General features: G+C 35.9%; 4 protein-coding genes across 6 annotated transcripts; 2 read left to right on the forward strand and 2 right to left on the reverse strand.

Annotated features, from left to right (window-relative positions):
• Nucleotides 1-1,143: 1,143 nt before the first annotated feature.
• LOC102618560 (ubiquitin-conjugating enzyme E2 34) lies at nucleotides 1,144-5,379 on the forward strand. Its single transcript, XM_006465735.4, has 10 exons — nucleotides 1,144-1,311; nucleotides 2,244-2,374; nucleotides 2,499-2,553; nucleotides 3,116-3,154; nucleotides 3,269-3,332; nucleotides 3,449-3,510; nucleotides 3,599-3,638; nucleotides 3,884-3,911; nucleotides 4,538-4,629; nucleotides 4,808-5,379. The coding sequence occupies exons 2-10, from the start codon at nucleotides 2,318-2,320 to the stop codon at nucleotides 5,082-5,084; spliced, it is 714 nt and encodes a 237-aa protein (XP_006465798.2). The 5' UTR covers nucleotides 1,144-1,311; nucleotides 2,244-2,317; the 3' UTR covers nucleotides 5,085-5,379.
• A 598-nt stretch (nucleotides 5,380-5,977) lies between these two features.
• Nucleotides 5,978-8,777, reverse strand: LOC112499299 (putative F-box protein At1g49610). Its single transcript, XM_025102223.2, has one exon. It carries the CDS (start codon nucleotides 7,756-7,758, stop codon nucleotides 6,301-6,303), a length of 1,458 nt encoding a protein of 485 aa, XP_024957991.2. The 5' UTR covers nucleotides 7,759-8,777; the 3' UTR covers nucleotides 5,978-6,300.
• Nucleotides 8,778-9,437: 660 nt separating this feature from the next.
• Nucleotides 9,438-11,162, forward strand: LOC102618079 (uncharacterized). 3 transcript variants are annotated; one of them, XM_025092743.2, is made up of 3 exons: nucleotides 9,438-9,670; nucleotides 10,459-10,555; nucleotides 10,658-11,162. In XM_025092743.2, the coding sequence occupies exons 2-3, from the start codon at nucleotides 10,472-10,474 to the stop codon at nucleotides 11,069-11,071; spliced, it is 498 nt and encodes a 165-aa protein (XP_024948511.2). In that variant the 5' UTR covers nucleotides 9,438-9,670; nucleotides 10,459-10,471; the 3' UTR covers nucleotides 11,072-11,162. The 3 variants fall into 3 exon arrangements, with proteins under 3 accessions (XP_024948511.2, XP_006465797.2, XP_015387723.2); XM_006465734.4 differs by lacking the exon at nucleotides 9,438-9,670 and adding an exon at nucleotides 9,709-9,882; XM_015532237.3 differs by lacking the exon at nucleotides 9,438-9,670 and adding an exon at nucleotides 10,051-10,341.
• Nucleotides 11,163-11,591: 429 nt separating this feature from the next.
• Nucleotides 11,592-13,199, reverse strand: LOC102617802 (RING-H2 finger protein ATL60). The gene has a single exon (XM_006465732.3). The coding sequence runs from the start codon at nucleotides 12,858-12,860 to the stop codon at nucleotides 11,946-11,948; it is 915 nt and encodes a 304-aa protein (XP_006465795.2). The 5' UTR covers nucleotides 12,861-13,199; the 3' UTR covers nucleotides 11,592-11,945.
• Between the last annotated feature and the right edge of the window lie 702 nt (nucleotides 13,200-13,901).

Here is a 13,901-nt window from a genome sequence, read left to right on the forward strand (position 1 = left end):
TATGACAAATGTTAAGAATAACCTAAATTGTTTGCAGCCGCTGCTGTTGCTGGCTATTCACTAAACTTATTAGCCTTAATCAAATTCTTAAATTCATGATTAGACAAAGTGTTTTTTTTTTCCATAAAACAATTTAAAAGCTTAGGTAGATTCATGTACAAAAGATAAGAAAATGAAGATATTCAATTTGCTTGAGTCTTCATACGCAAAGTTAGAAAATCATATGATCACTTTATTTAGTCGACTGGCAAAGCTTCTAGAAAGGTGAGTCAACATCTAACTGGAGAAAGCATTGAAGAGCAATTCCATAAGCTTCTTATCCTTTCTCCCCATCGCCATGTCCCATAGATCATTACTAACATGCTTCGGGCGTCTGTGAGCGACTTTGTGGTCTTGTGGATGTGATTCTACGCATTTCCAACAATTGTTAGCATTGCTGCTATGATGCCCAACGGCAGTAATCCTTCAAATATTATCCACGACATGATTTGGGTTCTTGAAATTTTGATTTGAGTATATTTTTATCTCTATTTTTTTTGTTTGATCTGTGCATTGGGGGTTCCAACAATGCACCAGTGATTGGTGGTTGTTTTTGTAAGGGGAATCCGTCGTGGTTTTAGTGTGTTTAGTTCAAATGACAATTTTAACCCTCTAATGTCAGCAATATTTTAATGAGGTTATGATGGAAGTGGAATAATGATAATTTTATTAACTTCAAGTAGATTGTTGTAAAAAAAAAATTTGTATATTTTTTATAAAATGTCAAAATCAAGTGATCGGTAGATAATTTTCATTACTTTTATTTTGAAAGGAATTATAATATGGGTAATAAAATTTTATACGCATCACTTCTTAAAGTATATTTTATGCAAACATAATTTATTTATTTATATCGAAAACTCTATTCAAATGACTAAAATGTCCTTTCATTTCAAGTTACATCACTTGAAATGGTTGCCTTATTAGTTAATAGTTATTATACAACGCATTCTCTTGGATTGTGGTGGTCAAAATATAATATTAAAAGGATGTTATGGTAAATTTAGAGTTTTAGTAAGGTTGGGTGGGGATCTATTTGATACAAGTATTTTTTCAGGAAACAATAAAAAATCAGGGATTTAGAAGTTATTATCCAATAGTATTTTAATCGATAAAAAATATTTTCTCTGAATTAACGAGTCAATATCCAACGCCGCCCACGCAGTATATCACAAAGCTACGTGCAAAGCCGTACAAAGCTTCTCTAACGCCTCGCCGTTATGATCTCTCTCAATTTGGAGCCCCATTAAACCCCAATTTGCTCTTCTTCGAGTAAGCTTCTGTTATCTCTTTTGTAATCTTCATTTTCAGCTTTTTTGGTCGATTTATTTGATGATTTCAGATCGTTTTTAATTTTTTGTTTCAGATGTGATCCTTTTTATCTGTTTTTTTTATGTCGTTTTTTAGTATTTGTTATTATTGGTGGATCATGGGACTTTGACTTGATTGCCTTGTTTGATCATCAAATTGACTCAATTTGTGCCCACCACAAGCTTGATCAGAAAGATGTTCTATTTTTTTTGTGGTTTAATTTTTATGTTGTGCAAATGGGTTTTCTTTTCTTTTTTTCCCCCTCTTATTGGCTAATAGAATTTTTTTATTGCAAGTTAAAATAAAATTGTTTAATATTGATTTGGTTTGCTAGAAAATGATAAATAAACAAAAACATGGTTAATTTCAAACACTTTAGTGTGAATTAGTCCTAAATACTAGCAGTAGTTTGGCCTGTTGTTAAGAAATTTGATCATTGGAATCCTGGGATTCTTGATGAATTCTGATGCTTTTGGTTGCGAGGATGAGCCGCTGAGCAGCATAGTGAATGTGAGTAGTATCTATATTGGGGTGCATGGTAGCAAAACATTTGTAACATATAGAATGTGATATAGGTTTTGTTATATAATTTTTGTACAATGCAATCGTGATAATTCTTTTACTGTATAATCTTCTTACAAGCATATAAACAGAATCATTTTAGTGTGTGATTAGTTGTACATTCTGTTGCATGTCAAATTCTCATTGAATTGCTTAGGTTTCTTGTACTTTTATGTGAAAGCTGCATTGCATGTTCCTTTGCCTGGATTGGAGTCTACTTCTTCATAATTGTTAGAATAATTGTTATTCTCTCTCTCTCTCTCTATATATTGTTAGGAATTTATTGTCTAGCAAGTGTCTAATCTATTTCACTTTCTTTTGTACTTTTCTAGTTGATAGATTGGTAATTTTCGAGGTTCTCACAACAAAGGAACATCTAAGGCCTTAACTTTAATTTGGGATTGGGATGGCAGAGAAAGCATGTGTCAAGCGTCTTCAGAAGGAATATAGAGCACTCTGTAAAGTATGAGTCCCCTCCTTCCAAAAATTCTTTATATTATTAACAGTTTATGATATTTTAATTTACTTTGCTGGAAAATTGCTCTGTTTTAATGGGCAATGGTTGCTTTTATCATGTGAACTTGCAGGAACCAGTTTCCCATGTTGTTGCTCGGCCTTCCCCTAGTGACATTCTTGAGTGGCGTAAGTTTATTCTAATTTTTCTCTTTTTTGCAATCTAGACAGGCTTTTTAGTTATGTATGGAAAAGTCTTTGCAACATTTCTTAGTTTTCTTCTGTGCTGTTTTCCATCATTCACGTGTTACTCAGCATGTATTAGTAAATTTTGCCTCATCCTGAATAGAACTTGAATTTCATGTGTATTTTCACCAGTTGGTTTTGAAGGATTAGGAATCAACTAAGGATACAGATTTGCAGATTAATTGTATTTGAACTGTTTTCTCTATCTGTTTGCTTCTGTCTTTAAGTAAATTTCTCTACCTTGGAATTTCAGGTCATGAGTATGTAGGGCTTCAGCCTTAGTATTGTATTAATGTGTGATTTTGAGGGCCAGGGTTTATGATACTAGTTTCTATATTTTCTTTGTCTTTTAGTAGTTGATAGGAGACTGAGCTGGCATCTTTCGTAGCGATTTTCCATGCATGCCCCTGCGTCTTTTGTGGTGTCGTCTACTTCGTATTCTTGGTTTAGTAGGATGTGTCTGTTGTCTAACACTTGTCTAATTCTTGTGCTTTTGATGTTTCAGATTATGTTTTGGAGGGAAGTAATGGGACACCTTTTGCAGGTTAGTTGTGTATGCTTTCAATGCAATTTTCTCTTAATGTTGTTTGCCTTGATTTAGTCTCTGAGATCATTTTGATGATTCTGATGCTGGAATTCTTTTGGTTATTACAATTAGGTGGATACTACTATGGAAAGATCAAGTTTCCTCCCGAGTATCCATATAAACCTCCTGGAATCCTGTATGTGCTCAGCTGTTACCTCACTTTTAACAATTATAAATATTATTGTTGGAGTATATTTTCCTTTTCCCTTTAATTATTTCATTTTAATACTATAATATTTTACTTCCTTGTAGCATGATCACTCCCAATGGGCGGTTCATGACACAAAAGAAACTCTGCTTATCTATGAGTGACTGTAAGTATATTGGATTATAATCGATATCGAATTATTTGGCAATCTATGAATATCCATTGGAGTTTTCTGTGATCTTGTCATTTTGCAGTTCATCCTGAAAGTTGGAACCCTATGTGGTCTGTGTCAAGGTAAGACCTTAACTTGTAGTGTAAGTTCTTCTTGTTATTTATTATTATTATTTTTTCCATGCTTCTGTTATCTTTTCTGCCTGTGTATAAGTTCTTAGTTAAAAAACAAATTGTTTGTCACTTTTTTTATCTGGCAGTGTTATTATTTTCTCTTATGTACAAGTTCTTATGTTAAACTAAGCAGTTTATGTAATTGCTTCTGGTTAAGTCCATTTGACTAACATTCTTCCTTTACTGGAATGCAGCATCCTTACTGGGCTTCTGTCTTTCATGGTGAGTTCATTGTTGCTCTCTGGTTCCTAAATTATTTTGTAGGCTGGTTCCATATGAACTTGCATCTTTTTGCTCCCTTTTTTTTAATCCATTTTTTTTGGGTTGCTGTGATGGATTGGGATCTACCTCTCTGTGCCACAACCTGTATATTCTTGTAGTTATAATCCATTTCTTAAGCGGTTTGCCCATCTTCTTGCAGTATTAATTGTTATTTGCATTCCTCTGTAAACTTTTATCTTTTCTAGTGGTGAGTTCAGCCGCAGAAGGGCCATTCCTGCTTCTTTTTCCGTCCATAAAGCCTGAGGGCATATTTATGCTTCGAAATTGAATAGTTATATAGGGTTTGGTTCTGACAGATCTTGGGGCTTCTCCTCTTTTCTGGTATGGATTAATACCTTTAGTTGGGTGGCTTACGAAAATTTGAATCTGTTTCTGTGGTGTTCTGTTTTAGAAAATTGAAGCCTAAGCCACTGTATCTTGCTGGAATATGACTCAAGTTCCTTTCATAAAACCTTTCTAATATTTCCTCCTTTGAAGCTTATGTTATATAATGTGTTCATTGGATTATGTAAATGTTCTTTATGTTCAGATGCTTTGTTTAGTTATTTTATTTATTTTTTATTCAGATGGACACCAGTCCCACCACTGGAAGTGTAAACACTACCACTGAGGAAAAGCAACGTCTGGCAAAAGCATCTCTTGCTTTCAATTGTAAGAAGTAAGTATATTGCGCCAAGGTTATGGTCTTTTTCTTTTTCGTTCAGAGGGTATAGTTGCACTGTTCGTTAATTTTTCTCCAAGTACATGCATGTAAGATTGTTAATTTCGGGTCCCTCTCTTACATGCAACTTACTTTCAATTTCTTATCTTCAATGTGATGTTTCTTTTCCTGTCAGCCCGGCATTCAGGAAATTGTTTCCGGAGTACGTGGAGAAATACAATGAGCAGCAGCTTGCTGAGCAACGTGTTTCAGAGCAGCTGTCACCAGAATCACGTAATGAAGAAAATTCTAGACCAAAGGTCGAGAAAGTTGGTTCAGGTGAAGACATGAAAACTATAGATACTCCCAAGGAAGCAAGAAAAAACAGGAAACAGTCATTCCCAACATGGATGCTGCTGCTGCTTGTTTCTATCTTTGGCATTGTAATGGCATTGCCTCTGCTTCAGCTTTGATATATAATCTAGACCACAAATTGGAATGTCTATAGTGGGTAGCGGACATACAGGCTTTTGCTAATCTTAATTCGAAAAGAGAATCCTAATGTGCTCCTTAGCTTTGTGGTATATTTTAAAGATAATTATGTATAGGGCCTTACGCGAAGGGGGAAAAATTTGGATCTGTGGGCTGTCGTTTCTTCTTTTATGTTGATGTTGGTCGTTAGTCGATGTTCTGACATCACTTGTTTGCTGATGTTATGTTTTTGAATTTTAGCTCAAAGTTTCATTTGTGTGGATTGCTACCTGTAAAGGCTGTGATCTCTTCCCCCTCCCCCCCCCCCCCTCTGCTTAGACTGCTGGAATGGCATTCAGTAAACTAAATGCATGCCTTTTTCTTTTGCAACAAAATTGAGTTGATATGAAGTCCTCTAGAGGGAAGCTGCTCTCTGGTTTCTATGCAGTGTTGTGTAAATATTAAATATTGATTGACTGAATATGATGAAAAATAGGAGTTGCTGGAAAAACTAGTGTCGCATGAAATTAAAATTGAACAACGAAATGGAACCTAAAAACTTATCTCTATCTGCCTATACAATACAAAAAGGGGTTTGGGGTTTTGATTTGAATCATCTTAGCAGGGCCAGCAAAAAAGTCTAGGTCGGTCCTAACCATTTTCACAAGCTTTGACTCTAGTCTTTCATGCGAGGGACTGAATAAGGGCTAAGCAAAAAAGGTGTGGGCCGGGGTTAGGTCTGTTGTTTTTTTTTTTAAAATAAATTTATAAATTAAAAATTAAAAAAAAAAACTTAAATCTCTAATTTATATATTAATAGCGAATAAAAAAATTTAAAATTATAATATTAAATTCTCTTTTAAATGTTAATTAATTAAGCAAGTGTTTAAAAATAAGTGATTGACTCATTTTAAATTTACGATAATTTTAAAAAAAATTTGCAAATAAGTTTTAAAATAAGTAAGGCCTCAAAGCCCAATCCAAGACTGCACGGAGCTCACTCATACAACTCTGATCTTTACATATCCAGCGCAGTTTGTTGTTTTCCCATATCAAATATTCAAGACCAATAATCTTCTTTAAGATATCTTCATCCTCAAACACCATACGAGCCGAATTAAAATCCACGCCTTTGCTTATCATCTCAAATTCAATTTTCTGTATGCAATGCCCCCAACACAAGACAGGAACGGATTTGCAGCATTGAGCAGTTTTTCTTCATCCTCCACTAACAACCTCATCCTTCTTGTATAAGATCTGAAAACAGAACCGGAAGGCACGTCCATATTCTATAGTCACCGTGTCTACATGAGGCGACATCCACAGCAAACCATCCACAACTTGTGCAATTGCAAACTTCTTGAATGGAATACTTATTGAAAAGTTCAAATGCTTCACGCCAGATAATGGGGGAGGTAAAATTTGCCTCAGTTCTTTTGGAACTATCACACTCTCACCACATTCACTTAGCAAATTCAACACTTTGGACCACTGATGGAACTTTGCGATAAGTTCAATGAACTTGACATACCATTGAGGGTCAAAATTTATGGTGTACAAATTCAGATCAGTTTCCAACAGCTTCAAAGCAGTACTCGAGGAGAAGGGTACTACACCACCGTTATATTTACATTTACTTAAATTAGGAGTCTCAATCTCGACTGCGGCCAGCTTCGTACACTTAAAGATCTCCAAACGTTTAAGAGAAGGACTTGAAATCTTAATATTTTGCAACTCGAAACAGACAATTAAGCCTAGGCACTCAAGCACGACGAGTCTAGTAATGTGGTAGGAAAGAGTCTCGTCCACCACAGAAGTTATACACAGAAACAAGGATTTCAGATTCTTGCAAGAGACCTCATTGATCTTACCCGACGGCAGTGGCGATACAACAGTTATTGAATGGCCATTTAATGCATTGATATTCACCTCTTCGGCTTCCCTACCGCCCTTTATCTTGATGTCCCTCAGTTTACTACGACCAAATAACTTGATGCTTTTGAGCCCCTCACAAAATTCAAAAATCAGATCCTCAATCAGAGGACATCCGGCAACAAGATTCTCAATTACTTGATCTGATGCACGAACCTGAGCTAGTCTCAGTTTCCTCAAAGAAGGTAACTTCACAGAATTACGCCCTGGAAACTCCAATAATATACAGCCGAACAGGTCCAACACGTTTACTGTTTCTGAGCAGACAACCATTTGAGGCAGATGGTACAAGCGATCACCCCGAAGAATGGTATGAAGCTCCAGCTCTTTGACAGTACTTTCGATTGCGTAGCAAACACATCGGTCTGCTAATTCTGAATCATCTAAGAAACTCGCCTTAAACCTCAACTTCTCTACGCTTAACTTACCAGTGCTGCAATGGTGACGGTGGGCTTCCAGAGCTTGTTTCCAATAATTTAATAACTTCCCCCTTGCCTGATTAAATTTCTGGACATCACCACGAGCAGCCCTCATCTCCAGCAACTCACGCTCAAACAAGTCTTCATCGAAATTTAAGACTGGGAAAGTACACCAGGCTTTTTCCCATATCTTAGACAATAGGCGAGTCCGAACAGCGTCTTTGGAAGGGAGGAATGACATTATATGCTGCAGTAACGGTTCTGGCAACGCAGATATCCTGTCTGCGTTATCAATTTTGGGCTTCATGCTCCTCACATCAGCCATAATGCCACCGCTTAATCCTGAAATTCAACTCACAGTCCCAGTCACTGTCGGCCAACAATGGTTATTTGTGGGCCGAAAAATCTTTATCCTATAGAGGCATTAACTTAAATGCGTCAACAATTGAATAATAAGAGACAATTATTTGGAATGAAGACGAGTAAAGACAGAGCGACCCGTAAGAACGGTTAGGAGCCCCTAAAAAAAAAAAAAAATTCGGAGAACACGTTGCGCGACGTGTTCGAAAGTTGCAGCCTGTGTTGTCATTCTACTTCGTCAAGGCTGGCTTAAGTAGAATGCTACGTCATATAAGATTAGGATTCGGATTACACACAAGTCCAAATCAAAATTCAATAAGGATATTTTATACTTTATTTGTTTTCCGGATTCGATCTGGGAACGATTGAATAAATTTAGGATGAATTTGACTTGCTGTATTGTATCCTATGTATTATTTAACACAATACCCTCTTGTTCCCGACCATCTTCATATTCTTATTAGGTCTTACCAGTTCCCAAGTTTTGTTGACTTGCAGTGACTTGCAGTTACCAACTACCAACAAACTCTTTCAATGAGGCAAATAATGACACTCCAGCACTAGAGAAAGATACAGCTTCATGTCTATCTCCCTGTGTGTCAACTTTATTGACTCATTTCATCTCAACGAGACCAGATTTCTCAATTCCTCTTAGCAAACCTTCCCCAACTTGTCCTTTACAGCGCAGGCTGCATTAGTAAAGACTATGTCAAGGTTATTTTAAGTGACTAGAAATCCAATGAGATTCTTTGAAATTTCAGGAATCGTACAATATATTATAAATTTAAGGGTAGACGGCTAATAATTTCCCTTAATTAATGTTCCAAAAAACTATATCTTCAAATTAGAGGTATGAGAGTGATGTGGTAAGCAACTCTTTTAGCATTTTTTCTTATAAGAGTGGTGTTACACATCCATAGTTGGTCTGCATATTCTCTATTATCCCAAGTGATGTGGCATATAAGGTGCGATCATTTCATAAATGGTGTAATACTTTCATATTAATGATAGAAAATAAAGTCAACCAACACTTACAACATGTTAAATGAAGATTATGTGTCTGAACTAATATAGTATTATCGTTTTCATAATTAATTAGAAATGTGAATTGGAGGCATGGTTTTCTCGGCTGCTAGTGATCTGAAGTCCATTGAGATACCAAGCTGATAGCAATATATAGATGCAAAAGGACTAGCAGTTGCCATACGCTAACATTATTACTCTTCTGGTTGAAGATGAGATAAGCTGATATATTCATTTGTGGGATTTTGAATCATAATATGGAGCATCTGACATTTTGCAGATGCAGACATGCAGTCATTCTTAAATTGAAAGATTTGTTGCCTACAACCACAACCACACACGCTTCTCAAAAGTGTAATTTTTTTTTTTCCTCACATCAACAGACTTATTTATTATATTTGTACAAAAGGATTCTGTTTACTCCTCAAAATGAAAAAAAAAAAGAAGAGAAAACTTGTTAATTCTCAGTTTGGCTCAAAGACATTATCATTGCTGGACCATGTTCTTGTGTCTCAACACCTTTATCATATTTTTTGCAAAAAGAATTGTGTGCCTTTTTGGTAAGTCAATGTTATTGTATTAAAAAAAAATGTTAGATTTTGTAGAAGTTAACCCTTTTTTTCCCTCCCTTTTATTTACAGGAGCTACTGCTATTTCATCATCTCAAACATTATGCATCCACCCATGATTTACCGGTAAATCACCTGCTTGTTGTTCTCACAAATCCCTCAAACACTCGATAAAGAAAGCCTCAAAGTGTCCCAGACATGCACCGGAAATGAAGCAAGCATTCACTCCTCAGTCCCCAAAAAGCATCAAATTTTTTAAGTTTATTTCCATTTGCTCACAAAAAAGTAATTATAATAATGATACTCTTGTCTTCTCATTGTCATTATTTAATCCACTTAGTTTTTATCATACAATGAAATATCTTCTCTTTGCCCTTCATCTTTTAAATTTCCTTTATGCATCTTTAAGTTACATAAAGTGTGATAAATATTAGCAAACTCTGTGTCTTTTGTTAACTCTTGCCTCTGCCTTAATGATCAAGTTTGATTTGAGAGAGGTGAGACATCATGATTCATGATTATATTCCATTAAATCTTTGTTCTTTTCTTGCAATTCCGTTTTCTTTCCTGGATTTCTGCTAATTTTCAGAATCACTTATAGTAGCTTTAATTTTACAGATCATTGCTTGTTCAAAAGATAATACAAGTAAAAGCTTTACACTTGCATATCAACCACCTAACTAAACTAATTATCTGCCCCCAACGTCTTTTCCAAAAGATAATACAAGTAAAAGCTTTACACTTGCATATCAACCACCAAACAGGTTTCTATTTCTATTTTTGAATCTGATGGGGTTTCAGTTTGGAAGCTGGCCTTTGCCCTTTTTGCTCTAGCAGATGGATTCCTTCAAATGTTTACAACTTAGAACATTTGCTTTTCATTTCAAAAGGCTTTTAATATACAAAAGAAGCAAAGTGAAGTTGTAGAGACATCTGTCACTCTCACAATGTCACATGTATTTCTTTACACAACTTTGAGCATTTACATTATCAAGTTCATGAAAGAACGCTTTAACTCTTTGGTTTCATATTCCTTTTCTGATTGCATATATATATTTTTGAATTGGTTTTAGTTTTCAGGCCACGATGAAGCACTCTCCAATACACATGAACTATGAGACAAGTGACTATGGTGTCCATGAATTCGATCCTCAGGTTGATTTCTCACAGGTAAAACCAGTTTGTTCTTTCAGTTCTGTTGGATCTGCTTTAGTCTTTTTCAATGGGTACAAAATTCGAATACCAATATCATTTGGTTGTGACTTTAATCAGTTCTTGGAAGAAGCAAGGCAACATGCAAGGGAAGTGAAGTTTCAGGCCCCATCAACATTTTCGGAAGAAACTGGTAAGAAGAAATTAGGAGAAGATAAAAAGACCAAGAAGTCATGGAAAAAGTCTCTATTCTCGTGGTTAAAAATGGAGAAAAACAGCAAGCACCCTAGCATGGAACCTGCCGCAAATACTTCTCACATTTCAAAGCCAAGGAAGGGTCATGTCTCTGGTCCAATATCTGGCAGCAGTAGCAGGGGAGATGGCATGAGGCAGCGGCGTCCAACATCCGGACCAATTGCCTATTTTTTCAGTCCCAGTCGGAAAGTGGAGAATGAGATACCGTATATGTGTCTTGATCAGCTTAACAACCCCCATCATGTTAAGTCCTATGGTCCTGTGTATTTGGTGACTTAATTTTTTTCCCTGAAGCACTGGCTTTGAAATTGGGAATCTGCATTATCTCGGTGGCAGAGTCTATTTTGGTGTATTACAATGAAGTAATGTATTCATGACATATCTAGTTGAATTTAATATAACCACCATTTTTATGATGATTTTTCAAAATAAATATACACATATCATAACATTATTTATGACATTATTTATTTATTGTATAGCTGACATGCTAACTGTGTGTAGGATTCGATGATTTGTGGAAAAAGTGTCGAAATTTTGAAGTTATTGAATTTTAATCCACATCTTTGACTTTTCCTGCATTCTTTGGCGCATTATACTTTTGTCAAATTTCCAAGAACTTACGTGATAATTTTGCAACTCTTACTCATGAAACTTCTAGGAAAGAAAAGAGACCTAAAAATTCCTGTCAAAAAATGAATGAACAGAAAAAAGAACTGGAACCAAATCAGAGCTCGAAAGGAATGTTTCCGGCTTGAATTTTATCTTCCCCTCAAAGCCTGATTCACATAAAGAGAAATAAAGTAAAAAGAAGCCAATTTGCATAATTAAGTTAAATCATAGAGTTTGTTACAGCTTTTACCATTAAACAATAATGTTAAAAAAAAATGCTTCTTCAATAGATGAAGAATTAAGAAATAATTGCTTAGCTTCTCAGAAACAGAGGAAACTTTTTCTCTCTACAAACAATCAATTGAACAGCTCTTCATACAGAAAAATAGAGCAGTGTGCTCTGCATTCATCACCAGGAAGAACAACAAGGTCTTCGAGTTCACAGAATTGAATCATTCTTCAAACCATTAGGCCAATATGTGCCGAGATACTATACAATCACATCTTCAGGCAACAAAAAGCTGCTTCTGAAAATTGAAATCTATGCTCTACTAACTTGTTCAACATCACAAGAACTACTAGTACCAGTAGTACCACAAGGACTTACCCTCTTCTCCCTACTCAAAAGCCTCTTCAATGACCTCAATCTTGTCGTCATAGGCGACTTTGTTTCCTCGACAGGTGACAATGATGAGAAATGCTCACTCATACTATTTACAGGAATATCGATCACCAACATTTCAGCACCCCGCCGACTATTATTCATCTCAGTAGAAGAAGAAGAAGAAGAAGAAGATGATGATGAAGAAACACCCTCGTGCACGCAAACACCAGCAGAGCTAACCAGATTTTCATTTCCCCAGAACAGCACATTAGTAGGGAAATTCGGAGGTGAATCTGTTGAGTACCCAGATTCCAAACTTTCTTGTGAATTCTGAATATCAATCTCCACTGATGGTTCACCGTTGCCATTGTTTGAGCGTTCAACATCAACGGGGTTCCTACAGAGAGGGCAAGTTGAGTGAGACTGAAACCACATGTCAATGCACTCAACATGAAACCCATGGTTACATTTCGGCAGCAGCCTAGCTTTCTCTCCATCTTCAAGCTCGCTTAAGCACACTGCACATTCAAGTCCATCTTTAAAGTCCTGCTGGTTGAATGCAACCACAGGGATTTTCCTCAGGATTGCAGGATCAAGCCCAGCACGGAGAGTGACAGCAGGGTCCTGCCCGGGAGCAAAGACAAAACGACGGCGGCGGCGGTGGCTACGACTGGGAGAAGGTTCCGGCGTCTGCTCAATCCGCCACCAGAACCACTTGGCGTACAGGTGAAGAAACAGAATAAAGACCACTACGAAAAAGAGAACAATTATTGCTATCACCATGATTTGTCCCGTTATTTCAAGAGAACCGGTGTTGTTAAATCCATTTTCATCACCGTCAGAGGCACTCATTTTTCGTTAGAAGCAAAACAAACCCAGATGAGGATTTTTGTGTGCTTGTGTCGGAACGAGAGAAACTTTATACAAGAAACGAAAGAAGTTTTTAGTTTTGATAAGGGTGCAAAAGTTGGATTTGTGTTTCTTAAATATGGTGGCTTTAATAACGAGGAAGTGATCCGCTGATCACTTAACAAGAAACGAAGAAAGATTCAACGTTTTGACAGAGGAACGAAGACCGGAGGCTTGGAAAGTTGGAATTTTATTTTTGGAGGGAGAGGAAAAAGGGTAGAAGACGACGGTACTTTTCTGGTCCAAAACTGTGTGAATTATGTGATTCCATTTCGCATTATCAATCTATTACTCCGTTACGTTTCTTTCTTTTAATGTTGATGAGCTGCCACATTTTGACTTGTGTGGTGGCTTTGGCTTTGGCGTTGGCGTAGGTTTAGGGGTGGGCTAATATTTTCAAATTCTTTTTTTTGTTGCTTATTTTATTTTGATTCTTTTGTTACCTTAGTCCTAAACAAAATGTTTACGTAATTTTTCATGAAAAAAAAAAACAATAGGGTTTATAAGTGTTTGAATTTATTTAAGTTGAATCATTTTGTAGTCAACTATTCATCAGTTGCGTAGTAGATAGCTCTTTATTTTATTCTCATAGTTGAGAAACTACAATATATAGTTATTTAAAATAAAGAGACTAATAATGAAAAACTTTAAAGTTATATGTATAATAAAAATTTTGAATTTTTTTTCAAATAAAAATTTAGCTCATTATACCGGACAAAACGATGTGTTACATTCATTTACTTAAGATTAATGCATTTGTGACCAAGACTAATATAATGCTCATCCTTACGCCAAAAGAACCTTATATACATTATTTGATCATATCTTTAATCTACCACACACTCTACGTACCCACCAAAAATAATAATAAATAAATAAATAAACTGTTAAGTTATTGAATGTTCCTTTTCTGCTTAATGTTAGGGTTGGCAATAAAAATCCTAGTCCCATCCCGTATATGCAAATGGGATGAAAAAACGTTAC

This window comes from Citrus sinensis, chromosome 7 (assembly GCF_022201045.2).
Source record: "Citrus sinensis cultivar Valencia sweet orange chromosome 7, DVS_A1.0, whole genome shotgun sequence".
In the NCBI taxonomy this organism is placed as follows: domain Eukaryota; kingdom Viridiplantae; phylum Streptophyta; class Magnoliopsida; order Sapindales; family Rutaceae; genus Citrus; species Citrus sinensis.

Coding starts and splice junctions, on each gene's coding strand:
- LOC102618079 (XM_025092743.2), top strand. CDS start 10,472: ATGAAGCACTCTCCAATACACATGAACTATGAGACAAGTGACTATGGT. Junction 10,556..10,657: donor CTCAGGTTGATTTCTCACAG/GTAAAACCAGTT, acceptor GACTTTAATCAG/TTCTTGGAAGAAGCAAGGCA.
- LOC102617802 (XM_006465732.3), bottom strand. CDS start 12,860: ATGAGTGCCTCTGACGGTGATGAAAATGGATTTAACAACACCGGTTCT.
- LOC102618560 (XM_006465735.4), top strand. CDS start 2,318: ATGGCAGAGAAAGCATGTGTCAAGCGTCTTCAGAAGGAATATAGAGCA. Junction 2,375..2,498: donor AATATAGAGCACTCTGTAAA/GTATGAGTCCCC, acceptor GTGAACTTGCAG/GAACCAGTTTCCCATGTTGT. Junction 2,554..3,115: donor TAGTGACATTCTTGAGTGGC/GTAAGTTTATTC, acceptor TTGATGTTTCAG/ATTATGTTTTGGAGGGAAGT.
- LOC112499299 (XM_025102223.2), bottom strand. CDS start 7,758: ATGGCTGATGTGAGGAGCATGAAGCCCAAAATTGATAACGCAGACAGG.